Raw genomic sequence first — 26,438 nt, forward strand, 5'->3', positions numbered from 1 at the left:
ATCTGTTATTTTCTGTTTAATGTAGCTTTGCATCATCACTAGATACTACATTATTACTAGACAAATGCATTATATATCCTGTGAAGCATCTTCTTTATCATTACCTGGTAATCATCTTTTTCCAAAGTAACATTTTTTTTTTTGCTTTGAAGCTAGTTTTGTTTGTTATATATATAATGATGCCTGTTTTCCCTTGGTTAGAATTTATCTGGACTTTTTTTTTTCATAGTTTTAGTTTAAATCTTTCTGGATGCTAATATTTTGGGTGTATCTTCTGTAAACTTTTTATTTTGAAATAATTTTAGACTTACCAAAAGTTGCAAAATAGTATGGAGAGTTTCTATAAACCCTTCAGCCAGCTCCTTCCCCTAATGTTAGCATCTTATATTATGACGTCACAGTGATAAAAACCAGGAAACTAATACTGGTACAATGTTATTTACCCAACCACAGACCTTGTTTGGATTTCACTGATGTTTCCAATAACATCCTTCTTCTGTTCCAGGGTCCAGCTCAGGGCTCCACATTACATTTAGTTGGCATCACTCTTCGGTCTCCTCTAATCTGTGACTCTCCCTCCATCTTCCCTTGTGTTCCATTACCTGGGCCCTTTTGAAAAGAATTGGTCAGTTACTTGATGGAATGTCCCTCAATTCAGGTTTGCCTAAAGTTTTTCATGATTAGATTGAGGTTATAGGTTTTGTGGCCAGAATATGACAGGCGAAGTATCGTGTCCTTTCCGGTGCACCGTAACAGGGGATTCGTGGTGCCCGTGTATCTAATGACTGGTGATGTTAGTCTTGGTCCCTTGGCTAGGCTATGTCTTGCTTAAGCTGGGCTTCTCCACTGCACAGTTACTCTGTTTCTCTTTGTAATTTTTACATTTATAATTTTGGAAATTTACATTTAAATGTTATTTTATTTATTTAAAATTAAATTTATAAAATGTTATACATTGTCCTCGATATGTATATTGAAGGAGACCCTTTGAGACTCTGTTTCTCCTTGAACTTGCACCCTAACTTTAGCAGTCATTGGTGTTATGATCATCAGTGCCCAATGGTGGTTTTCTATTTCCCTCTTTCTTTCTGCATTTATTAATTGACATTCTTCTGAAAGGAAGAGCTGTCTCTTCTCCCTCATTTATTTTTTTCCCAATTATTTATTTATGTTCATGGTCTCATCTGTATTCGTTTTATACTTTGAGTTATAATCTAATACTATTACTAGGTATTTGCTCAAATTGTCCCCAGTTTGGCTGTTGGAAGCTCCTTCAGTTTGGTTCTTGTGTTCTTTTATAAGCCCCCATCCTTTTCTAAACACTTCCTTTTTTCCTGGCACCAAAAGCTGTTCAAGGACAATTTTCTGTCTTCCACATTCCAGCTTTATAACTATCTGCTTTTTGAAGGAGTACTGGTTTCTTTTACTGAAGAATGGTGCTTAGAAACCAAGATCTGGTTCTGGGTTTGCTCAGTGCTACTGATGTCATTTCTTCTAGGACTTCTCTGAAGACAGAGCTATGATTATATATATCTTCATGTATACACATCTATATCTATATATTGTGGTCTGAATGTTTGTGTCCTCCCAAATCATATGTTAAAATCCTAATACCCAAAGTGTTAGGAGATGGGGGCCTTTAGGAGGTAATTAGGAGAGTGAAGCCCTCATGAATGGGATTAATGCCCTTATAAAAGAGACCCCAGAGATCCCTTGTCCCTTCTACCATTTGAGGACACAGTGAAAAGGTGTCAGTCCCTGAACAAGGAATTGGGCTCTCATCAGACACTGAATCTGCTGGCGCCTTGATCTTGGACTTCCCAGCTCCCAAAAATGTGAGAAATACACCTCTATTGTTTATAAACCACTCAGTCTATGGTATTTTGTTATAGCAACCCTAGTGGACTAAGATGTTGTATCTATAATAATACCCACAAACGAGTGTATATTGATATCTTTGGTTTAAATCTAATACCACAGGATTCATTTTAGCCTCCCCCGTCTTTATTTGTAGTTTCTTTCTTTAACAGGAATAAATCTTGCTCTCATTAGCTACAATATTTATTTATATGTTCAATCCTAGTATTTTAAGTGTTGATACCAAATGCGTGGGTTTTTTTTTTTTCCCCACACCAAGCAATTCTGATGCTAACTACCCATAGTTAGCACAGGCCCCAAATGTTAAGGGCTTATTTCTGTGACCTTTCTTCAACTTCAGACACCAATTGCAAGTCTGGGCCTCCCACACTTCTGATTGACCTGCTATTAATTGAGAGTTCCCACAAACTCCTTCTCAGGTTCAATAATTAGCTAGAAAAGCTCACAAAACTTAGGAAAATGTTTACTTATGTTTACTGGTTTAATTTATAGATATAAAGGACACAGATGAACAGCCCAACGAGGAGGCACATAGGGTAAGGTCTGGGAGGGCCCTAAGCATGGGGCTTCTGTCCCCACCATGTTGGAGTACACTGCCTTCTTTGTGTGTGGATGTGTTCACAGACCTGGAAGTTCTCTAAACCCCGTAGCTTAGAGATTTTTACTGAAGCCTCAGCATGAAAGCATCATTAAATATTAACTCAAACTCCAGCCTCTCTCCCCTCCCTAGAAGCTGAAAGTTACAAGTTTCTAATCTTGGTTTGGTCTTTCTGATGGCCCTCATCCTGAAGCTATCCAAGAGCCCACCAAGAGTTGGTTCATTAGAACAATAGAGGTTTCCATCACCCAGGAAATCCCAAGGGCTTTAGGAACTCTGTAAAATGATCCTATTGTCTCCATCATCTAAGGAAATTACAAGGGTTTTAGGAGCTCTTTGTCAGGGACTGGGTGCTCATAGTAGGTGCACATTCTTTCCCCTTTACACCTACAAGGCATAATTCTCAGACCTAAGAGGTCATTGGGGAGTTCTCATCAGCCTGAGGGATCTCATGGTTCATCACAAGAATGCCAAGGCATAGTGAGGCCTGACAGTCCAGGCACCAATCTGAGCGAGCACCTTACGCAAATAATCTCGCCTTCTCCCCATTTTTACAGATGTGGAGACTGAGGCTGAGCTGTCTGTTGTCTCCAGAGTGCACATGCTTGTTGAGTCAGATGGGCCCCAGGCTGGCATTTCTGGAATGCAGGGAAGCCGGATGCCAAGCTCAGCTGCTGAGCTGGCTCCTCAGGGCTGTCATGGGAGGTTGTCTCATGAATCACCCCACCCCCCTCCACCCCTCCACACATAGCAGTGAGGTTACCTCGTAATGGAGCTGAGCTAGGCCTCCCTTACACCTCTGGCAGCTCTTCACAGCCCTGAAGATCTGCCTTCGGCAGAGATAGGAAATGCCCTGAGGCTGTGCCTCCATCCTGTGCCAAGTTCTCACACAACCAGGTGTTTCACAAGGTAAACTCTGCATCTGCTCAGGGGAAGTACCTTAACCTGGGACTAGTAGGCCAACAGATGGTAGTGGCTGAATTTTTGGATACCTACTGCCAGCCATCGGAACCGTCATATGATAGGAAGTATTATTTAGTCCAGTGATTCTTAAACCTGAGCAGCCATCAGAATCACCCTGGGGGCTTGTTAAACTACAAATTGTTGGTCCCACCTCCAAAGTTTGTGATTCGGGAGGACTGAGATGGGACCTGAGAGTTTGCATTTCTAAAAGGTGCTGCTGATGCTGCTGGTCCAAGGACCACATTTTGAGAATACCGAATTTTTCGGACTGTAAGATGCACCTAGGTTTTAGAGGAGGAAAATAGGAAACAAAAATTTGAAGCAAAAATGTGGTAAAATATTTAATAACATGAATTAACATAGGCCACTGTTCCCCCTCCCCCCAGCGAGCCAGGTAAGCTACCTTCGGACTATAACACCCAACCCCCTTTTCCTCCCAAATTTGGGGGGAAAGATGCATCTTATAGTTCTGAAAGTACTGTAACTAATTAATTCAACTTCCTTTTTCCTGCTTAATGATGGTCTTCAAGTTTCTTCTTATGTACCTCCAGAACAAAGGTTTTGTTGTCTATTCTGTCAGCTATTTCTGAATAGTTCTTACTGTGAAGATATGAATTATTTGTGTGTGCTTATGTTGAGATGAAAAGTAACTCCATCGGCTCTCCCACGTGGCCCATTCTTTCTGCCTCTGGACCATGCTGTCATTACAAAGGAGCCACTGGAGGGGAGTGGAGACTTACAATAAGAACAAGGGTCTCCCTCACCCCCTACAGTCCGTTGACCACCAAGTCCTGTCCATTTTAAGCTCTAAATCAGTGCTGTCCAAAATAAATATACTGTGAGCACTACGTACCTATGAAAAAAAATTAATTTTCCAGTAACTACATTAAAAATAGCAAAAAGGCCCTGACTGGTGTGACTCAGGAGATTAAGCGTTGTCTGTAAACCAAAAGGTCACTAGTTCTATTCCTGGTCAGTGTGGGGGGGGCTCCACCCAAGACCTGATCTGCTTGGGGAAGAAAAGTGGCCAATCTCTCAAAGGAGAAGGGCCATGAGACTGTTCCTCAATGGGCTTTTATTGGGTTCAATTTGCACAGGAATATAGGTAAAGCTCATCAGTCATTGTCAGGCAGTAATGATGAAACAATAGATAACACACAAAGAACTATGAGGGTTTATTCTGAGTCAGGGTCAGTTAGCTAAAAGGCTATAAAACTTTGGGAAATAAACTTATTTCATGCCTGGACCCTTATCAGAACATTGAAGACACTCTTAGCAAAGCAGGTTTCACAGGATTTTACGCATTCTTTCTTAGGGCTGATTGCCCCAGGGAACCACCCGCCTGTTCCTGCCCAGGGCTGCACCACCCTTTGGCATTGATTCAGGCTTAAGTCAAGAGGGGAAGGTAAGGCAGTCAAGAAATTAGGAGACCTCTTGCAGACAGTGAGGACTCAGGTTATGTCAAAGCTGAGGGGTGAGGGTCCATCACCCTCTTTTTATATAGCCCCCCCAAGTCCTTCCCTGAGGGTCACTTCATGACCATGCCAGTCTTAGGTCATCCCTCCCTTTAGGAATCTTATCTGTCTTTAGCTAACCAGTCATCTGCCTGGCGCCAAGCAGGCTGAAGTAAAATGGGGCAGAGGCTGGCGCCCCTAGCAGGAAGATAAGCTTTCTTACCTCCTTAGTGGCTTATTGTCCCAAGGTCTCTTACTCAGGCTTAGCCATGGGGGGGTTACAGCTTCTGAAACCAGCTAGGACAGTTCCCAACAGGCCATGCTTGGTTTGCAGGCCAGGGCCCCTGTTGGGGGCATGGAGAGACAGCCTATTGATCTTTCTCTCCTTCTCTTTCTCCCTCCCTTTCCCTCACTCAAAAAATAAATAAATAAAGTCTTTAAAAATAAAAATAACAAAAAGAAGGGAATAAAACTAATGTTAATAATATATTTTATTTATCAATATATCCAAGATATTATCTTTTTAACAGATAATCAATACAAACATCTTAATAAGGTATTGTATATATTTTATATTCATACCACATTTTGGAAATCCAGTGTGTATTTGAAACTTACAGCACATTTCAATTCTGACCAGACACATTTCAAAGGCTCTATAACCACATGTGGCTGGTGGTTACTGTTGTGGACAATGCAATGACCTTGACCCTGTCCTTATCTCCCCTGCAATGGCTTGTGCTCACCAGATGCCTGCCGTTCACAGCCTCCCCACCAATCCTCAATATGGCAGCCAAATTGTCCTCTAAAACTTAATCTGAACGTGCCTCTCCTGCATGGCTCCCCATCACTCTAAGGGCAATGTCCAGCCTTCTTGGCCTGGCTTCTGAGGCCGCGCCTCTCTCGCTTTCCCTCTCCCTTCCTTCAGCTCCCCAGGCCCCTATTCTCCCACTGTATTGAGTTGTTTGCAGGTTCTCAACACAGCGGTGCCACTTTTTTTGTTGTTTACAGTGTAACTTTTTATATTTAGAATTAGCCAGCTGGACTCAGTTGAGATGATCACAATTTTTCTGGCAATGTCCAAAGCATCATAGTCAGGAGTCAGTCAAACATACGCCTTCCTCATCATCACATTGGGTCAGGGTGTTGACCTTGGCCATATCAATGTCGTACAGCTTCCTCACAGCCTGTTTGATCTGGTGCTTGCTGACCTTGACATCCAGTGAACACAAGTGTATTGTTGTCTTCTATCTTCTTCATGGCTGACTCGATGGTCAGGGGAACTTGGTGATGGCAAAGTGGTCAAGCTTCTCCTGGGGCTGTTCTTCCAAGGATATTTAGGGCTGCCTTTGGAGCCACAGTGTCTACAGTCATTGGAATGTGGGTGACTTGTGGATCTTCTTTTTTGTGTGGCTGTGGATGTCTTTCAGCATTGCTTTCTTTGCCTTCAAAACCTTTGCTTGGCTTTGGCTTTGGTGGAGGCAGGGGTTCCTGCTTCACTTTGGGCACCACCTTCATGAAATGAGCAGTGCCCCTTACCTCTCAGCCTTTATGGTTGCGCATGTGGTTTCCTCTGCCTAAAATGCCTTTGCAATGCTTCTTGGGCTACACTTTCAGGTCATTTATTTATTCAACAAAATTAATGGAGCACCTGCTATGTGTCAGACATTGTCCTGGATCCTGAAGCAAACAAATACATAACAAGGAATACGCATAACAAGGAAATATATGGTACATCACATGGCGAACAATAAGGCAGGCTGAGAGGGAAAGGTGGTGCTGTAGGTTACTGCTTCATCCAGGGTGGCCCCGGAAGGCAGCGTGGAGAAGGTGACATCTGAGTTGAGACCTGAAGAAATGAGGAAGGGAGCCAGGTAGCTGTCTGGGGGAAAGCATGCTAAGTAGAAGGAACAACCAGGGCAAAGGCCCTGAGGAGGCCTTTGACAGGAGCCTACCTGGAGTGTTTGGGGCACATTCCAGTGTGGCTGGGGCAGAGTGAGAGAGGAAGTCATAGGAATTAAAGTCAGAGAGAGCAAGAGGTGGGTGGTAGATTGTGTAGGGCTGTATAAGAACTTGAGTTTTATCCTGAATGTGCTGGTAGCCATGGGAGGGTGCTGAGTGGAGCAGGTACGATGTGAGCTGAGATGGGTTTTAACTGGACCCCTTTGGTTGCCGTGATGACAACAGATACTGGGCTGAGAGCAGGAGCAGGGAGACTAGCAATTGTATTGTCTGGACCAGGGTGGTTGCCACGTAGAAAAGGGGCCAAATTCAGGATATGTCAACAGTGAGTCCAACTATGCATTGTTTACCAAAAAAAGATTTTATTTATTTATTTTTAGAGAAAAGGGAAGGGAAGGAGAAAGAGAGGGAGAGAAACATCAGTGTGTGGTTGTCTCTTGACCTGGCCTGCAACCCAAGCATGTGCCCTGACCGAGAATTGAACCTGTGACTCCTTGGTTCGCAGGCTGGCACTCAATCAACTGAGTCACGCCAGCCAGGGCCCAACAATGCTTTTCAGATAGGTTAGACACAGAGCATGAGAGAACAAAGAGAAAAGGTTGGCTCCAAGATTTTGGCCTGAGCTTAGAATTGGTGACTCCTCTTCCAAGAAGCCCTCCTGGGAACCCATAGCTCCTAGGGCCTTGCTGTTATGGGGCCTGTCTTGGCCTTTCTCCCTCTGGCTTGGGTGCTCACTGGGGCAGTGTAGACTTGCTTATTGTCCTGCTTTCAGAGTGTTTGATAAGTGAGTGAGAGGCAGAGGCAGGCTGAGCTGGGGTCACTCTGGCCTTAGCAGTGAGAGTTTGGTTCCCACCCGCCCCTCAGGACTTGTGTTTTCCCATCTGCACCATTTTCTTTACCAGAAGAGGGCACTGCCAGTCTACTCACAGAAGTCTCTAGCCCCTTGAGCCCGCCTACCTCCAGCTGCTGTCTGCCCAGCCTCATCCTTCCCAGTAGCATAGGGTTAGCCCACATGGCTGGCTGGGCCCTGAGTCAGCCTCACAATTCAGGTGGAGGGGGAACTTCGCAGATGCCCCACCTCCTCCCTGCCCAGAGCTTAGCACAGCCAAGAGTGATGCAGCTGTCCCCCACATCACTTGCCCCTGAAGAGAGATGGCATGGCTATGGCCCAGGGGGTGGTTCTTGGGGGTATGGTTGCCCCATTGGCTGCTCCTGGGGTTTCATAGGGAAGAGTCGAGTCAGACAGGAAGGCCTGGGGCCGATAGCACTGGCAGGAAGGAATGCACTCGGGTGAGCCCAGGGACACGTCATGCCCCGCCCTCTCCCCGTCACGGGGGCGTGGTGAGGCCTCTCCTGCCATCCTCTTCCCCTGCCCAGCCTGGCATCAGCACAGTCCACACACAGCTCGCCTTGTACCTGACAAGCCTCAGGACCACAGGTAATGGGACATGGGGCAGGGTGAAGGGTTAAACCTCAGTCGGTCTTTCAACAGCCTGATGTTTTGTGGTTCCTAGATGGACCTGGATTTGAATTCCAGCTCAGTGTCTTCCCATCTGGGTGAGCACCTCAGACTCCCATCTCTTAGAAAATCGGGGGAGGGTGACAAATATTCACCCCACTTGGTTGTTTTGAGGCTTCAGGCAGGCAGAGTAGGTACCCAACTCCTGATTCTGTCACTAATTTGCAATGGGACCTGACCTTCAGAAAACCCCTTGGCCTCTTTGAGCCTCAGTTTCCCCATTTTTGAGATGACAAGCCTGACTAGATATCTGAAGGCTTCTCCCACTCTGCCCTGTGGGACCAAACAGCTTTGGAGGGTGAGGGTGTGTCCCCTCAAATCTCCCAGCAAGTAGAGGCAGTCACCCTCCTGTCCTTCCGTTGGAAGCCACTCTGGGCCCTGGGCCAGGCCTGTCAGATGTGGAAGGACGAGGCCAGTTGTCTCCCCTGTTCAGGCTGAAAGGCACTTTTGGGGCAAAAGTGCTGAACAAGGAGATCTGGGCCCAGGGAAAGGGGGCCCCGCTGCCTGTCAGAGGCTCACACAAGTGACATGGCCTAGAGGGGAGCCCCCACCCACCCCAGTCCCAGCACCACCTTACCCCCAAAATAACCCCATACTGTTTGGCAGACACTCCTTGTTTCCCCTTCCCACTGTCAAGCACTAATCTGCTCCTTGTCTCTGTGAATGTACTTTTTCCAGACATTTCTTATAAATGGAATCATACCATAGATGATCCTTTCTGACTAAGCATAATTTTTTCAAGGTTTATACATGTCGAAACATGTGTCAGCACTTCTTCCTCTTTATGGCTGAATAATATTGTATTGTATAATTATATCACATTTTGTTTATTCGCTCATCAGGTGATGGATATTTGGGTTGTTTCTACCTCTTGGCTGTTAAGAATACTGCTTCTGTAAACATTCACATACAAATCTTTGTGTGAACATAAGTTTTTACTTCTTTTGGTTATACATCTAGGAGTGGAGTTGCTTGGTGATATGATCAATCTATGTTTAACATTTTGAGAAACTGTCACATTTTTCCCCAAAGCCTCTGTACTATTTTATAATCCCACCAACTATGTACGAAGGCTCCAAATTTCCACATCATTGCAACACTTGTATTTCTTGTATCACCCATCCGACTAGGTGTGAAGTGGCTGGTATCTTACTGTGGTTTTGATTTGTGTTTCCCTAGTGACTAATGATGTCGGGCATCTGTCAATGTGCTATTGAGCATTTGTCTATCTTCTTCAAAGAGATGTCTGTTAAAATCCTTTGACTCTTTTAAAATTGGGTTGTCTTTTCATTGTTGGGTTGCAGTCATGCCCATTTTTCCAGAGGATTCTGAGCTCCGAGAATGGATATGGCTTTCTGAGGACTTCACATCTGTGATGGGTAGAAGTAGGCAGTGAATCCAAGTCTGTCGGATATTCAAGAGCCAGCAAGCTCTTTCTGTGCACTGAGTACCTACCTCCTTTTTGGTTTCTGTTGTTGCCAACTAAGTGCTCGAATGTATGGGTGTGTGTGAGAGAGAGAGGAGAAAGGGGAGACAAAAAGACAGAAAAACCTAGATGAGAGAATGAAAAACAGGAGACTGGACTGGCTTGGTTTAAATAGGCACACATCTTGGGGAGCTAGAGTCAGGGACAACCTTTTAAGACTTTTTGATTTCTTCCTATTCATTTTCAAACATTTAGGGGGCCTCAGAAAAGTTTATTGGATGGCACACTGCCACCTAGTTTTCTTGGTCCCTAAATCTGAAATAAATCTGATCAGACCCCAAAACCCAAACAGAGACTAGCATCTCCCAGTGTGTAGCTGGGTCACACTTTTTGATTGCACACTCTTCTCCAAAAAAATGCTTTAGGTGCCCCCAACATATATATATTTATAGATATAGAAATTATATACAAGTACTGTGGACCATTAGCTAATGACTCAAGGCCCAACATGCACTCAGAGTGAATTTCCTCACTGATGATAGAGAATGGAAGTTCCTTTTTCATTATTATTATTATTATTATTATTATTATTTCGGTAAGCAACTGTGTGTGAGATAGATCCCATTCATTGTAGCTTTCATCGTGGTAACGTGGCTGATGAAGGTCTTGGACTAGGGGTAAGGGTGGGCCTGTCTCTCACATTTCCTGCTGCTTGCTTGTACTTTCTAGATTAGAATTATCTCCATTTGAGGTTCCTTTGCAGGGACTCTGAAGCCACTTGTCCATGTTATGGGGGCTGATTCAGTTAAAGCTGTATTGTTTGATCCTTGAACATACCCAACCCAACACAAGTACACCACAATATGTCAAAATGGGCTGAATGTAGAAAATAGAGAATGTGACCACAGCAGACCCATCTGTATTGTTCTCTGGGAACCCCACTGGCCACTGGGGCCTTATGGCCAAGGGGTACATCAGAATTCAACTGTATACTATTCACTATTTTAAGTTAAAAGGTGAGTAGAAATAGATGAACTAATATTTTCCTCCTGTACTTTGAAGATTCTCATTTGAGAGATTAATAGGTTCTGAGCTAAGATCATTTAAGCCAATCCCAGCCATTCCTCAGCTTGCTACCTCTCATGATAGGTGTTCATGACCACCCCCAAATAGATGTCATTTTAAGAATTTTTTTGTATAGTGAACTGGCACCTGTCCTGGTGGCTCCCCAAGGTCCTCACCCCTCCCTCTGGGCTCATAGCCTCACCTGTTTCCCTGTCCTGAAGGAGTCCTGCAGAGACTTGGGGATAGTGACTAGGTCTGTCCATGCAGTGCTCACCCCTAGGCTGAGTACCCTGCTCCACCAGCCACTTCAGTTGGATGTGGTCTCTGTACCCCCACATCCTCTGGATTCTCTCTGTTTGTCCAGATCCTATTCTGTGCAGGACCCAGGATTGAACTCAGGATGGGGATAGTGAGATGTGGGTCACCTTCTTCGACTCTGTACTTCTATTAGTATACCTAAGGCTGTGTTAGCTTTGTTTTGTAGCTCTATCACATTGCTGGCTTACTTTGCAGTTTAATAAACACTGATTGTGTATGTATCCACTATGTGCTAAACACTAGATAAGATATTTGTGCTAACATTTACTTACCTACTCTCTGAGTTATCTTTTAACAGTCATAGGTCTTTCTGTGTGAAAAACCTCTAACCAAGCTGGGCCCACCCATCCTCTTTCTGCATAAACTTAATTTTGTCCCTTTACATCCTTTCATTTCAGCCCAGATACCACCCTGCACTCCTCAGGGGCAACCAAGGCCCTGGCTGCATCCCTGGGTGTTCTGAGGCCACAAGGTTCACCCAGATTCATGACAGGTCCATCTAGTTTGTGTTTAGCTGGCTGGGCAGTGTGGGTTCTTTTCTCACTATTAAACTGCCTGGCCAAACTTGGGACAAAATGATGGAGGAGGTGGAAACTGTGGCATGTTCCTTATTTCCCTCATGCTTGGACTTCAGCCTCAGATCTGAGTTCATATCCAGGCTTTTTGCTGTGTGGTCTTGGGCAAGTCTGTTTTCTTATCTGGGGCTCAGTTTTGGTCTCCTGGCTGCACCTCTGTAGAACTATAGCTTAGAGGAAGAGAGAGACTGCCATCTTGAGAAGGTGGGGGAGGAAGAGAGGGTAAGGTGAATCTGGAGTGGGAAGGGGGAGGGTGCTGAAGAAGAAAATGAAGGGCTGTGAATAAGTGGAAGATCTTCTAAAGGGAAGATCAAGATGCTAAAGAATCTTTTCCGGCTTCACATTACTTCTCTGAGCTCTTATATTCAGCATTTTATGACTTAAAGAATTTTTTTAAATTTTCAATTATACATTGTTTTTGTTTTTTATTTTTCAATTAAGTGGATATTCAATATTATATAAGTTTCAGGTATACAGTATAGTGGTTAGGTATCTATGTCACTTACAAAGTGATCCCCCTGGTAAGTCTAGCACCCCTCTGATATCATACATGATTATTACAATATTATTGACTATATTTCCTATGCTGTACTTTATATCTCTGTGACTATTTTGTAACTGCCAATTTGCACTTCTTATTTTTCAAGTTCCACATCTAAGTGAAATCATAGATCTTTCTGTGTCTGGCTCATTTCATTTAACATAATATCCTCTAGGTCTATCCATGTTGTTGCAAATGGTAAGATTTCATCCTTTTTATGACTGAATAATATTCCATCACATATATTACCACATCTTCTTTATCCAATCATCTATTGATGGACACTTAATATGCTTCCCTACCTTGACTAGTGCATATAAAATGTCTTTCTTTGTCTTTTGTTATAGCCTTTGTTTTAAAGTCTATTTTGTCTAATATAAGTATTGCTACCCCAGCTTTTTTTCATTTCCATTTGCATTAAAAATCTTTGTATCCCTTTATTTTATTTATTTACTTTTTCAATTACAGTTTACTTTCAGTATTGTTTTGTATTGGTTTCAGTTGTATAGCATAGTAGTTAGACAATTGTATACTTGATAAAGTGTTCTGCCCAATATTTTCGGTATCCATATGGCACCATATGTAGTTATCACAATGTTATTGATTCTATTCCTTGTGCTGTAATTTACATCCCCATGACTATTTTGTAACTTCCAATCTGTCCGTCTTTTTACTTTTAGTCTGTGTGTCTACAACTGTGAATCACTCGTAGGCAGCACACACATATATATGTTTGTCTTGTTTTCTTCCCCACTCAGCCACCCTATCTCTTTTGATTAGAGCATTTAATCCATTTACATTTAAAGTAATTATTGACAGGTATGTATTTATTGCTATTTAATTCAATTTTTTTGTCTTTTTTCTTCCTAGTCCTAAAGAAGTCCCTTTAACATTTCTGTAATACTGGTTTGGTGGTGATGAATACCTTTAGCTGTTTCTTGTCTAGGAAGCTCTTTATATGTCCTTTGATTCCAAAGGATAGCCTCACTGCATAGAGTAATCTTGGTTGTAGGTCATCATTCTTCATCACTTCGAGTATTTCCTGCCAATCCCTTCTGGCCTGCAAAGTTTCTGTTAAGAAATTATCTGGTAGTCTTATGGGAGCTCCCTTGTACATAACTGCTTTCTCTTGCTACTTTTATGACTCTCTCTTTGTTTTTAACCTTTGGCATTTTAATTATGTGTCTTGGTGTGGTCCTGTTTGGGTTCGTCTTGTTTGGGACTCTGTGCTTCATGGACTTGTATGTCTATTTCCTTCACCAAATTGGGAAATTCTCAGTTGTTATTTTCTTCAAACAGGTTTTCAATCTTTGTTCTCTGTCTTCTCCTTCTGATACCCCTATGATGTGAATGCTGTTACACTTAATGTTGTCTCAGAGGTCCCTTCAACTATCCTCACTTTTTTTGGATTCCCTCTCTCTCTCTCGCTGTTCCACTTGGGTGTGTTCAACTACGTTTTCTTCCAAATCACTGATTTAGTTCTCTGCTTTATCTAATTAGCTTTTGATTCTCTCTAACATATCCTTTATTTCAGTACTTACAGTCTTCATTTCTAACTGGCTCTTTTGTATAGTTTCTATCTCTTTGTGTAAGTTCTCATTGAGTTCATTTATTCTTTTACTAAGTTCATTGAACATCCTTATCACCAGTGTTTTGAACTCTGCATCTGGCAGATCGCTTTACTCTACTTTGTTTAGTTCTTTTTCTGGAATTTTGTCCTGTTCTTTCATTTGGGACATGTTTCTTTGTTTCCTCATGTTGGCAGCCTCCCGGTGTTTGTTTCTATGTATTAGGTAGAACTCCTGTGTCTCTCAGTCTTGGCTGGGTGGCTTTATGTGCCCAAGCAGCACATAATCATCTTCTTTGGTGATTGAGTGGATAAATCTTGAAGACCTTAATCAGAGGGAAGCATTAGTCTCCTAGAATGTCACAGTTAGAAGGCTCTTGTAGAGTGCAGCCCAACTTCTACTTATAGGGAAACTGAAGCCCAGGGCAACCCAGCAGTATGTATGGAGGAGGAAGCCAGAGGCAGGCAAGCCTACTGTTAGACTATTGTAACACTCAGGGGAGAGGTCCTGGGGGTCTGAGTAGACCATACCCACACCCTAGCATGTGTATTCTTGTTAATAATAGAAATTTCCCTGAGCCACACCCTACCCCTAACCTTGCTCCTAATATTAGAGCCCTTGAATGACAACCTCCAGAGGAGAGATTCCTGGGAATTGGCACTATCAACAGTGTTCCTGGGGAAATCTGGTCATGAGCCAAATTTGAGAAACACTGGGCATGGGAAAGGGGAGGGGAAAGTCTTACTTATTAAGTGCCAGTATTCTAAGCTTGTTATGGACACAATATCATTTAATCCCCATGACACTCTGGGGGGTAGATATTAATACCCTATTTTATAGATGAGAAACTGGGGCTAAGAGGAGACAGGCAGCTGAGGGGCTGGGATAAGAATATAGCTATGACCATCTACAAAGCCCTCACTCACCTTACAGAGTCTCTTGGGAGGGACACAATGGGAGTAGAGAAACCAAAACCACTTGAAGAGAAAATAAGGCAAGTTTGGGCTTTAACTGACTGGGGAAGAAGGAGTCAGAGCATCCTTCCTGCCTCCTTCCTGCCTTTGGAGTTTAGGGTCCCAGGATAGTGGTAGAGTCAGAGAGGGAACCTGGTTTAGGGAGGAAGATGTTAAACACCTGCAGGGACCCAAGCTGTGGCAGGCATGGGGGTCAGAGACTGCAGTGGGCTGAGTAATAGCCCCCCAAGGTATAGTCATTCCTGGAAACTGTGATTATGATAGATTACATGCAAAGAGAAATTAAAGTTGCAGATGGAATTAAGGTTATTCATCAGCTGACCTTAACATAAGGAGACCACCCTGGATGATCTGGGTGAGCCCAATGTAATCACAAGGATCTTTAAAAGTGGAAGATGGAGGCAGAAGTTTGAGGTCAAAGTGGTGCAATAGGAGGACTTCACCTGACATCGTCAGCTTTGAAGGTGGAAGAAGGGGCCACAAGCCAAAGAATGTGAGTGGCCTCTAGAAGCTAGAAAAAGCAAGGAAAATGAAGGATAGGAAGGGGGAGGAGGGGAAAGGGGGGAGAGAAGAAGATGAAGGAGAAGAAATGAAAAGAGCAGCAAGGAAACAGATTTCCCCCCAGAGCCTTCAGAAAGGAAAGCAACCCTGTTGATGCTTTGATTTTAGCCCAGCGAGACCACTGTGGACTTCTAACCTACAGAACTGTGAGACACTCAGTTTGTGTTGTTTTAAGCCTCTAAGTTTGTGGGAATTGTTACAGAAGCAACAGAAAACTAATGAGGAGCTGAACCAGGTCTAACATGCCCTTCACCCTCAACAAGGGTAGGAGTCTCTAGGGCAAGATCTTCAGGGCAGCTGATGCTTAGGTGGTTACAGGGAGGGGGATAAAGGACCCGAGAGCGGAAGTCCCTAACCCAGCTTGGAGTTGAGTCGCAACACCTCGTATGGAGGACTTCTGGGGCCCTGCCCATGTCTCGCCCTGGAGGTTGCAGTGAAATCTGTGAACCCCTCTGTCCCCAGCCCTGCTTTGCTCTGCCTAGAACCTCAGAGCCTTCCCCATGCATTAGTCTCAACTAACATGCTTTGGTTGCAAGTAACAGAAACTACCTCAGGCTACCAAAAAAGGACTTTCTTGGGAGGATATGGGGGTCTCACAGCAGAGAGGGAGTTGCTGAGGACCAGACTGCAGCACAGACAATGGTCAGGGCCTGAAACGAGAGGACAGCCTCTCCAGGACCCTGTCTCTGGGCAGACCCGCACAGGCTGATTTCAGGCTTTATGTCACCGTGTCACAAGTCGGATTCCTGGGAGGGAGAGGCTGATGGTCTAACCTGGGTGAAGGGCAGGGACCCCTCCAGAATTTCCATATCGGAGAAGCATGAGGAGGGGGTACCATCAATTTGCCCTGAACCTGTGTCTGCATGTTTGAGGTGCATGCTTTGTTTGGGAGGCTTGGGAAGCTGGAGGAGATTCTCAAGGGCTCTAACTTGCGCCCTTGGTGTAATCACCAGAAGAAGGGAGCTTTGATGCCAGGTGGGCAAAAACAACAAGTTCCCACCTCTTTGTCAGCTCTGTTCCCCTCCCAGCTGCTGTTTCCGCTTCCCACAACCCCCACCCGGTTCCTGCCCTGGGTTTGGTGAACTGAACTGGCCCCGCATTTGTGGCCTGGAGGAATGTTCCTCATAGTGCACTTGCAGAAAAATTCGACCATTAGCCTGGCATTCAAGGCCCAGGACTATCTCCCCAGCCTCAGGGGACTCCTACCCTTTCAACTGCCCACTGCCACCCAACCCCCCCACTACATCTTTCTCTCACTCTGCCTTGTGCTACCTGTTGAAATCCAACTCAGTCTTAGTTGCCTCAGCCCCTCCTCCAGGAAGGGACACCAGGAAAAGATAAGCAGCCCTCAAATCAAGAGAGTGTTCTAGAGCCAGCCTTGCCCTTGAGTTGCTATGTGACCTTGTGCAAGTTCTTCTAGTTCTAGGCCTCAGATTTTCCATCTGTAAAACGGGACAATAATCTCAACCCTGCCTTCCCCCTGGTTAGCATGAGGATCAAGTGAGCTGGGCAGGGAAAGTGCTGTGAGGCTATGATGGCTCACTGTCTCCTAATAGTCCTCCTGCCCTGGGCCCAGGCCCTTGTGACAGCAGGAGCTTAGGAAATCTGGGCTGAACTGTAGGGGAAATCCAGTTTAGCAAGACCTGTGGGTGCAGAGGCTGTGGCACCACCAGTGACTCAGCAGGGCTGGGCTTTATGGAGAAAGGTACTAAAAAGTTAGTCCATTTTCTTGTAGGATCAGCCTCAAATGAGAGGCCACCCAAAAGAGGGGCCCTGGAAGCCTCTAACTAGGGCTAGGGATGAGGGTTCTCTGTCAGGGCAGGGGTCAGATTTGAGCCCATCTGTAAGCTGGGAGAATTTGGACAAATCACTTTGTCTATCTAAACCTCGGTTTTTCCCTGCATAAAATCAGTAAGACTTGCACAAATGAAAGAAGATTGCAGGGAATGTGCCATGTTCCTTTTCCTCTTCGTGCTTTCTTTCTTCATTTCTCTGTCAGCTGCCTGTGGTCCATCTTGGCTCAAAATCACATGCACTGAACTTGAGCTTTTACTTATTTTTTTTATTTTTTTAATGTGAGGATTTATTTTCCTTTTAAATATTTTATTGTTTATGTTATTACAGTTGTCCCAATTTTTCCTTTTCTCCCCCCTCCACCCACCCTGCCCCCCATTCCCACTGTCAGTACCCTCACCATGGTCCATGTCCATGGGTCATGCATGTATTGAACTTGAGCTTTTAGAAGCCCTTCCCAGCCATCCCTCTGCCAGTGCCTGATGTTACATCATTAGTGCTCTGTCCTTTGTGTTAAGTGTTGCCTTGCACACTGATTCTTGAGTTTTAAACTATAAAAATTTTATTTATCTTTTCTCATAGCAGAAGTATGGGCGAAGGAGGGGTGGCGCAAGGATAGGTCCTACCAGGTCCTCCCGATGGGGTGTGCTGAAGAACTGCCCCAGGAAGTGCCTGGGCTGTGAGGACACCTGCTCAGGGCTCCACCAGTGACAAAATATACACCAAGTCAGCGCTATTTGCATAACACTGCCATGACTGCCTCTTTCCTGGTACAAATGACAAGGGCCTGGGAAGAGGTCCTAGCTTCAGTCCTTCCAGCCCCCAGCATGGACTGAGCAGCTATCCTTGTTCAGCCCCCTACTAGCTCTGTGGTTCTGGTCAAGTTTCCCAGCCTCTCTGTGTCTCAGTGTTCTTTATAAACTGAGCACAACCACAGTGAGCCCTTCCAGGGCTATGGTGAGGCATGTATGAGCTAATACATGTAACGTGCTTAGATAATTGCCTGGCAGATAGTAAGCACTTATTTGTTATTGTCATCATCATCATCATCATCATCATCATCATCATCATCATTTTTTCTTTCTGTCCAGCCCTGTGCAGGGTTCGGTGACACATACATAAATCAGCCTCAGTCCCTAGCCCTGGCTGGGTTTGTGATCTAGTGGAAGAGACACATCCTGGGTATATCAGACCTCTTGCTGAGCACTGGGCACAGATCCAAAGGTGAATAGAAATGGTGGCTTCTGGAGATTTGCAACAAGGTGCCCTGCCTTGAAGAAGAAGAGTCTGCTAGAAGGCAGAGTTGACTAAGGCTCAGGGGAGTGATGTGCTGAGGGATGGGGTAGGGGTGTTCTCTGGGCCTCCCCACATCCCATTCTTCTTTAAAGCTGGTTCCTGCCAACTGTTTCCCATGTGGGCCATGGCTCCTTGCCTTTGTGCCTTTGCACGCTGTTCCCTCTGCCCTTCCTACTCACACCCACCTCCCCTCCTTCAGGAAACTTCCCCGACTGACTCTGCTCTGATTTGGCCCCTGGTTCCAAACAGCCCCCAGGTCTGCCTTGAAATTCCTTGAGGGAATGGCTGCAACTTGTTCACCACAGTATCCCAGTGCTAGCATGCAGTTGGTGCTCAATTAATGTAGGGATGTAAGAGGGAATGTGTTGCAGTCAGAACTGTGTTCAGATACAAATGCCAAAACTTCTGACCACAGAGGATTAAATAAAATAAGGTTTATTTTTCTCAAATAACAAAAACGCAGGCAGTTGCTGGCAAGGGCTCAGTAGCTCAACAACATCTCTGTATTTGCTCTGGCTTTTCCTCTAGGTCACAAGATGGCCTCTGTAGCTCCTGCCATTACATTAGTGTTCAGGGGAGGAAGGAGAAACAAGGCACAGCACCAGCCCTGCTGCCCTCTTTTGTCAGGAGAAGCAAAACTATTCCCAAACCCCAACAAATTTCTGCTAACTTTTCATTAGCTGAAACTGGGTCACATGGTTACCCCCAGCTACAAGAAAGGCCAGAAAAACAAGTATCTGACTGGAGCTGGAAGAATGAATTGCAGCGTTGTTACCAGGAAGGAGTCCAAGGGTGGTGGGTGGAGAAGAGCTGATGGGGTGGGGGTCAGGAGGAAGGGTGCTGGTCAGGCAACCAGCACAGGCCTTCATGAAGGAGGTGTCACTTGAGCTGTGCCTAGAAGGTCAGATACAATTGTGACAATAGGAAAAATAGCCTGGACGGAAGTCTGGAGACCTGAAAATGCTGTGTGTGGCTGGGGGTTGCCCAGTGATATAGACAGCTGGGGTGGGAAAGAGAGAGGACCAATTGGGTGAACTTCTGGTGTACTTGGCATCAGCCAAAAGCTCTCCTTCCCTAATATGTGTGATAAATCCCTTCCTCCACTCTACCTGAAATTCCACCCTTAGAGATGATCTCAGCCAAGAAATATGTACTAGACACCTGCTCTGTGCAGAGTTTTTTTTCAAAACATAGATACGCCCTGGAGGCTTATGGTTATCAGTTAATACCTGAATATTAGTCAGTTTCCTTGGCTAGTGACTACCTAATGCTTAGCTGAATTCTGCCTTGCAAAATGGGAATTTTTATTCTAGAAAGAGGGTAATAGAAGATGGGGGATAAGCAGGGCCGGACCTGGACACCGAATGTCTGAGGGTAATAGGAGGCCTGGAGAAGACAAAACTCACATTTTCAGAGGCCACTAAGGGCAGGCACCAGCCCTCTTTCCTCCCTAAACCTCTCCCATCACTAGTTCACATTTGTGATAAATAGAGCTTAGAGATGGGGACTCCAATCCCATGCACAGGTGACAGAGTGGGTTTGGACCCTTGGTCAGTCTGACCCCAGAGCACATGCTCTTGCCACTGCACAAATTCTGTCTTTTTGCTCTCACCCTGCCCCCTGTCTTAATAATGGTCATCATCTCAGCTGGCATTTATTCAACACTTGCTCTGTACCAAGCATTGTTTTAAGTGCTTCATGTGTTTTAATTCATGCCATTTTCACAACAATACTAGGAGGTAAGCACTAATATTGTCTCCATTTTACAGATGAGGAACCTGAGGCACAGAAAGAGGTTCAGTGACAGGCTCGGCTTCCATAGCTGGAAGTGGCAGATAGGATTCAAACCCAGCTGGTCTGGCTCTGAGACATCAGGGAAAGATACTGCCTTGTGAGGGTCTTGTGGTGGGTTAAGACTAGATTCTCTGCTAAAACAAGAACAACCCAAACTTGTAGGTGTGGAGAATAGGTAGGTGGTTGCCAGGGGGCGGGGGGTAGGCAAAATGGAGGAAGGAGTCAAAAGGTACAAACTTCCAGTCATAAAATAAGTCAGTCCTGGGGCTATAAAGTACAGCATGGTGACTGCCATTGTATATTTGAAAGTTGCTCAGAGAAAAGATCTTAAAAATTCTCATCAAAGAAAAAATGCTTTATAGCTATGTGTGGCAATTGATGGATGTTAGCTAGACTTATTATGGTGATCATTTTGCAATGTATACAAATACCAAATCATTATGTTGCATACATGAAACTAATATAATGTTATATGCCACTTATACCTCTGTGTGTGTTTTACACACACACACACACACACACACACACACAGAGTTCTGGGGATCAAAGTCCAAAATCGGGGCTGAGCTCCCTCCAGTGAACCTAGAAGAGAATCTATTGCCAGGCCTGGAGCTGCATTCCTTGCATTCTTTGGCTCTTGGCCCTTTCTTCCATCTTCAAAGCCAGCAGGGGAACATCTTGCTTCAATCATATTGCCTACTTTTCTGTTTGTCAAAAAAATTTAATAATACAAAATTTTTTATAACCAGCATATTGTCTAGACCAGTGGTTCTCAAGTGGGTGTGATCCTTGTCCCCGAGGGACACTCTGCATCCATTCCAGGGAGGCCCAACTCCATGGTGGCCTTGGAGCACTTTTGTGCCCCAGACCAGCGCTTTGGGTTACATTAACTAGAGCATGGGTTCTGGGTCCGAACCTGTGCAGGTCATTTCATGTCTTTGAGTCTCAGTTCTCTCCTCTGTAAAATGGCGATAATAGAACTTACTTTGCAGGGTTATCATAAGGGTCACATGAAACAATCTTTTGGGAAGTTTTTTTTTTCTAGAAACTGCAGTTCAGATGTGAAGGGTACTTAATCACTTCCTATCTAACTGGTTTGTGATAGGGCTCAGATGGAATTATAGACACATAGTCCTTTGGAAAACCATTAAGTGCTATACTGATGTAAGGTGGCATGTTACATTTTTAAGTAATGAAAAATTATTGGTTATTTTATTATAACAATAGCAAAATAAAAATAAGAAACTAAAAACAGGCATAATACCACCACTTATTATGGTGATCATTTTGCAGTGCATACAAATACCAAATCATTATGTTGCATACATGAAACTAATATAATGTTATATGCCAATTATACCTCTGTGTGTGTTTTAAACACACACACACACACACACACACACACTGTGTGTGAGAACCACACACTGTATTTTGATATAGCTCCAATAACTATAGACTGATGGTGGTGATTGTTTCTTTGGACCCCCACCGATGCCCTCCAACTACCCCAACAATTATTTTAAAGCAAGTCTCAGACATCATATAATTTTATCAAATAAATACCATCTCAATATAAATATCATACCTAAGCCCGGACTGGTATGTGGCTCCGTCGGTTGGGCACTGTCCCACAAAGCAAAGGGTCACTGGTTTGATTCCTGGTCAGGGCACAGGCCTGACCTGCAGGCCAGGTCCCCCTGTTGGGGTGCATGCGAGAGGCAACTGATCAATGTTTCTCTCCCTCTCTTTCTTCCTCCCTTCCCCTCTCTGTAAGAATAAATAAATAAAGTATTTTAAATTAAAAAAAATCACACCTAAAAAAATACTAGTGGAGGATGTTCATAATGGGGAAGCTAGGCATGTTCAGGGATGGGAGGTATATGGGAAGTCTATACCTTCCACTACACTTTACTCTGAACCTAAAACTGCTCTAAAAACTAAGTCTATTTTTTAAAAGTAAGTAGCATATTTTTAGGACTATAAGACGCACCTAGGTTTTAAAGGAGGAAAATAGGAAAAAAATTTTGAAGCAAAAAATGTGGTCAAATATTTAATAACCTGTGACCCTGTTCTGCCACCGCTCCCCCCACCCCCAATTGAGCCAGGTAAGCTACATTTGGACTATAGGACGCACCCCCTTTCCCCCGAATTTGGGGGGTACGTCTTATAGTCTGAAAAATACTGGTAAGTTCCTACATTGTCAAAAGATCATTATTCAAATTTTCCTAATTGTATATTTCTCTTTTTGTAAATTGTTCTTCTTATACCTTTTTAAGCTGGGCATTTTCCTCTTCTGATTTATGTGCCAAGCTCTTCATATATTAAGGATATTAACTGCTTATTATTATTAGTTACTTGTGATATTAATTACTTGCTATTATTATTCCTCCAGGGAAGGCCATGGAGACTTCAGGATCCTCCTCCCAGACTCAAGGCCACAGTCGAGTTCATGGAAATACAGAAGAAACAGACCGTATGTTTGCCTCCTCCGGCCCTCTGGGCAAAGCCACATGGGAGGTGGAATCCAGCAGTGGGTAGAACTGAAGAAGACTCTGCTTAGCATGTGTGGCACAATGGCTCAAGGCACAGTTGAACCTCTAGAAAAGAAGTGATTTTACACACATGCACACACGTATATGTGCTTGATCCAGTCTGTCCTCTAGCACTTTCCAGCTGTGGGAACCCTCAGTTGCTCCTGAAATCTCTGTGGGCTTGGACTACCACTAGGGAGGGTCCCCAGAAGGTGGGGAGGGTCCTGCCTTGTGCTGTATTAGGAGATAGGAAGGTTTAGGGCTTAATCTGATCCCACCTCCCCTAAAATTTACAGAGAATTCTAAACTGGCAACTACTTATTCAGTCTAGTGGTCTCAGGGCAGGACAGGGCCCTTAAACGCCCCTCTCTGAGCTCTGCATTCAGAGAAATTTCTGCCTTGGGCCTGCCTAGAGCCAGGGTCTTCTTCACCTTCGATTGGCCTTAGGAGTTTGGAAAGAGTATCTGGGAAAAACCAGCCCCTCCTGGCTCCCCAAGTCTAGACAGACCTCTGAGGAGGCCTTGGTGGTCTCTGGGGTGGGAAGGGCAGGGAGCACTCATCCTTGTCTCTGTGTTCCTCCCAGATGGAGAGACAGATCTCCAGAAGCAAGAGGGGGAGGCCAGACTCTTTTCTCCAAAACAGTATAGGAAAGACAAGTCTTCTTCCTCCTCCTCCTCCTCTTCCTCCTCCTCCTCCTCCTCCTCCTCATCGTCTTCCTCTGCCTCAGGTATAGCAAAGATTTAAATATACACGTATATATAATCTTGTATTATCCAGGAAAACCTTTACATGGGAAAATCATTCCCCATAATCTCCCAGCTTCATACTTCAGCTCTATTTTTCCATATACCCTTCCAGGGCCTGCCGTCTGTACACATAACATGTACAAGGTTATAACTAAATTGTATAGACAATTTTGTCCATGGTTTAAAAGTTTTTGCTGTCTTCTCCTCTACATTTGGCCCTGCTATTTTAGAATATCTTTTTGACTATTCTTCATGCCTTCTGAATAACCCCTTAAGTGGCTGCATCTCATGTGAAGTGACATTGAGCTTTCCCAGCGCACTCTGGTGCCAGAGTCAGTACGTCTGTCCATTCAAATCAGAGTCAGTACGTCTGGGTTCAAATCCTTCCTTTGCCACTAACTAGCTATGTGTCCTCGGATACATTGCTTAACCCTGTAGGCCTTGAGGTCCTAATCTGTCAGATGGGGATGGTAACAAAAGTTGTCTCCTCATAGGACTCTCGAGGGGATAACATGTGTAAAGTCTTAGCACCTAGCACACAGTAAAAAGTCAAAAGAGATCTGTTATTGTTAAATCCAGCCCCACCTCACCACCAGTTTATCATACTCATGAGCGTCCTTCCCTAAGGGCTTTTGCATTTTAAATTCTTCATATAAATCATGTCCTAAGTGTTGTTTCCTCACCAGTACTTTTAGTGGGTTTAGAGGAAGAAGTGTCTCTATTTGGGTCTTGATTACAAATTTCCACATTATTCTCTAATAAACAGTGGAATATTCTTTCACTTTTATTCTTTTGATTCAAAATGTACAGCTGAGTTTATAGCAGCAGCAGCAGCAGCAACAACATCATAGCCAGCATGTATTGAGGACTGACTATGGGCCAGTTACTGTTCTGAATACTGTAATAACTCAATTAATTCTCATAGAAACCCACTGAGGGAGGTACTATTATTATTACCATTTTATAGGTGAGGAAACTGAGGGACAGAGGTTAACTGACCAGCGGGAAGAGGGCTCAGCAACCAACCTGGGATTCCCTGGAGGTCCTTCTGGGACTGGGGGGCCTAACTGCTCCTCAACCAGAGCTCCTGATCTGTTTTACATAGTAGGCCTGGGTGTGAGGTTTCATTTGATGAAAGCAATCTTAGGCCAAAGGTTTAAAAATGCTTTCAAATGCCACCCTTAGCATCATGTCCTCATGTTGCAAATGATGAGATTTAGACTCAAGGCCACAAAATCCGTGCTTACTTCAGCAGATAGGAGAGAGAGAGAGTGGTTAATGGGTCCAGTGAGTTTGTGTATAGTTAGTGTCCTCATGGGCAAAGGAAACCACTGCCCTTATTAAAAAGTAGACAGACACACCCACCGTGAGGCTGAAAGGCCTCTAGTGGAAAAAGGGCCTGGATCCAGGTGCAGGGGAACTCTGTCCCTTTGTTTCCCCTCCGTGGTGGGAGGGCACATTCTGTCTTCTGATTCTGGTTGACCCTTAGTGGGCATTGCTCCCACACTAATGTTGTCCCCCAAGAGTTGCCATAAAGCACTTCCCTCTTGTATCCACAGCACACATGGGCTTGGCTGTGGTTAGCAAAACAACACCAAGCAAAAGCAACAGGAAAACAAACACAGAAGTGTAGAAACAAACTGATATTCAGGACCCTGGTGTCTGATCCAGTGACCGGCCTATTGCTGGAACTGTGTGTTCTTCAGGCTCAGATGGTGACCCCAGGGCCCCAAGCCCGGGCATCTCACTACAGCCCCCAGTCTTCCTCCACTCGCAGGACCCTAACTCATAGTCCAGTAGCCGGCACTGCTCTTCCTACATCTTCTTGTTCTTAATGTATATTATTATTATTATTATTATTATTATTATTATTATTATTAAAACATCATCATGTGGTTGCCTCTCACGTGGTCCCCACTGGGGACCCAGCCTGCAACCCAGGCACGTGCTCTGATTGGGAATCAAACCAATGACCACTTAGCTCGCGACCCATGCTCAATCCACTGAGCTACACCGGCCAGGGCTATATCCTATTATTTTTAATTAAAAATTTTTTATTTTGAGAGATTACTCATAGGCACATTGTACAAAATGTGGAACATATAAAGATATCGAAAGAAGAAAAAATCCTTTGCCCTGTCACCCAGAGATAACCATCGAACACATATTAGTATATTTCCCCCACACCACACTCCTCACAGAAGCTGAACTCTGAGAACTAACAACAGAACAAGTGTGCCCCAGGTTCATTTCCAAGCTGAGGTTCTCCTGCAGCTTGTGTTTGTTCCGTGCAGAGAGCAGTGATGAGGACCAGCACCACAGGGAAACCGGAAAACACTGGCAGAGTCAGGGGGGTAGACACCCCCATAGGGGCAGCTCACTGGGTAGGCAATAGGCCTCACCATTTCTTCTTTGCCCCCTTGGCTCCCTGAGACTGAGCATGTCTGTGTGAAGATGTCCCTCACAGCATTGTTTGTAGTAGGACAACAATGGGAAACAACCCAATGTCCGACAACTGCAAAATAGGTCATTGATGCTGCACCCTGTCCTGGTTAGAGCTCTGTCCTTCGTATCTCTCTGAAGTGAAAAAAAGATGTCAAATCATATAACCAGTTTGATCTCCTATACAGTTTGTAAAAATTCACACATACATGGCTATCAACAAGACTGGAAGGAAAAGTATCCAAATGTTAATAATGGTTATCTCTGGATAGTTAAATTATGGGTGATTTTTATTTTCTCTCTTTTGAACTATCCTAAGCTATACATATTTTGCAATGAGCATGTTTATTTTTAACAACAAGAAGAAAATTTTTGGAAAAAATAAAAGGTAAATTTCAGCCCCAATGGATCATGGGAAGAAAACAGCCTGAAT

General features: G+C 44.3%; 1 protein-coding gene across 6 annotated transcripts in view; it reads left to right on the top strand.

The window, feature by feature from the left end:
- The first annotated feature begins 8,005 nt into the window (after positions 1-8,005).
- TMEM40 (transmembrane protein 40) overlaps positions 8,006-26,438 on the top strand; it is a 30,288-nt gene continuing 11,855 nt past the window's right edge. The window contains exons 1-4 of one of the 6 annotated variants that reach the window (XM_028518959.2): positions 8,008-8,293; positions 22,679-22,759; positions 23,401-23,544; positions 25,858-25,947. In XM_028518959.2, the coding sequence (XP_028374760.2) occupies positions 8,008-8,293; positions 22,679-22,759; positions 23,401-23,544; positions 25,858-25,947 (601 nt within the window). Of the gene's footprint in view, positions 8,294-11,890; positions 11,963-22,678; positions 22,760-23,400; positions 23,545-25,857; positions 25,948-26,438 lie in introns of those variants that run through there. The other 5 variants (XM_036030778.1, XM_036030779.1, XM_036030781.1 and 2 more) reach the window with 5 other exon arrangements.

Source organism: Phyllostomus discolor, chromosome 7 (assembly GCF_004126475.2).
Source record: "Phyllostomus discolor isolate MPI-MPIP mPhyDis1 chromosome 7, mPhyDis1.pri.v3, whole genome shotgun sequence".
Classification (NCBI taxonomy): domain Eukaryota; kingdom Metazoa; phylum Chordata; class Mammalia; order Chiroptera; family Phyllostomidae; genus Phyllostomus; species Phyllostomus discolor.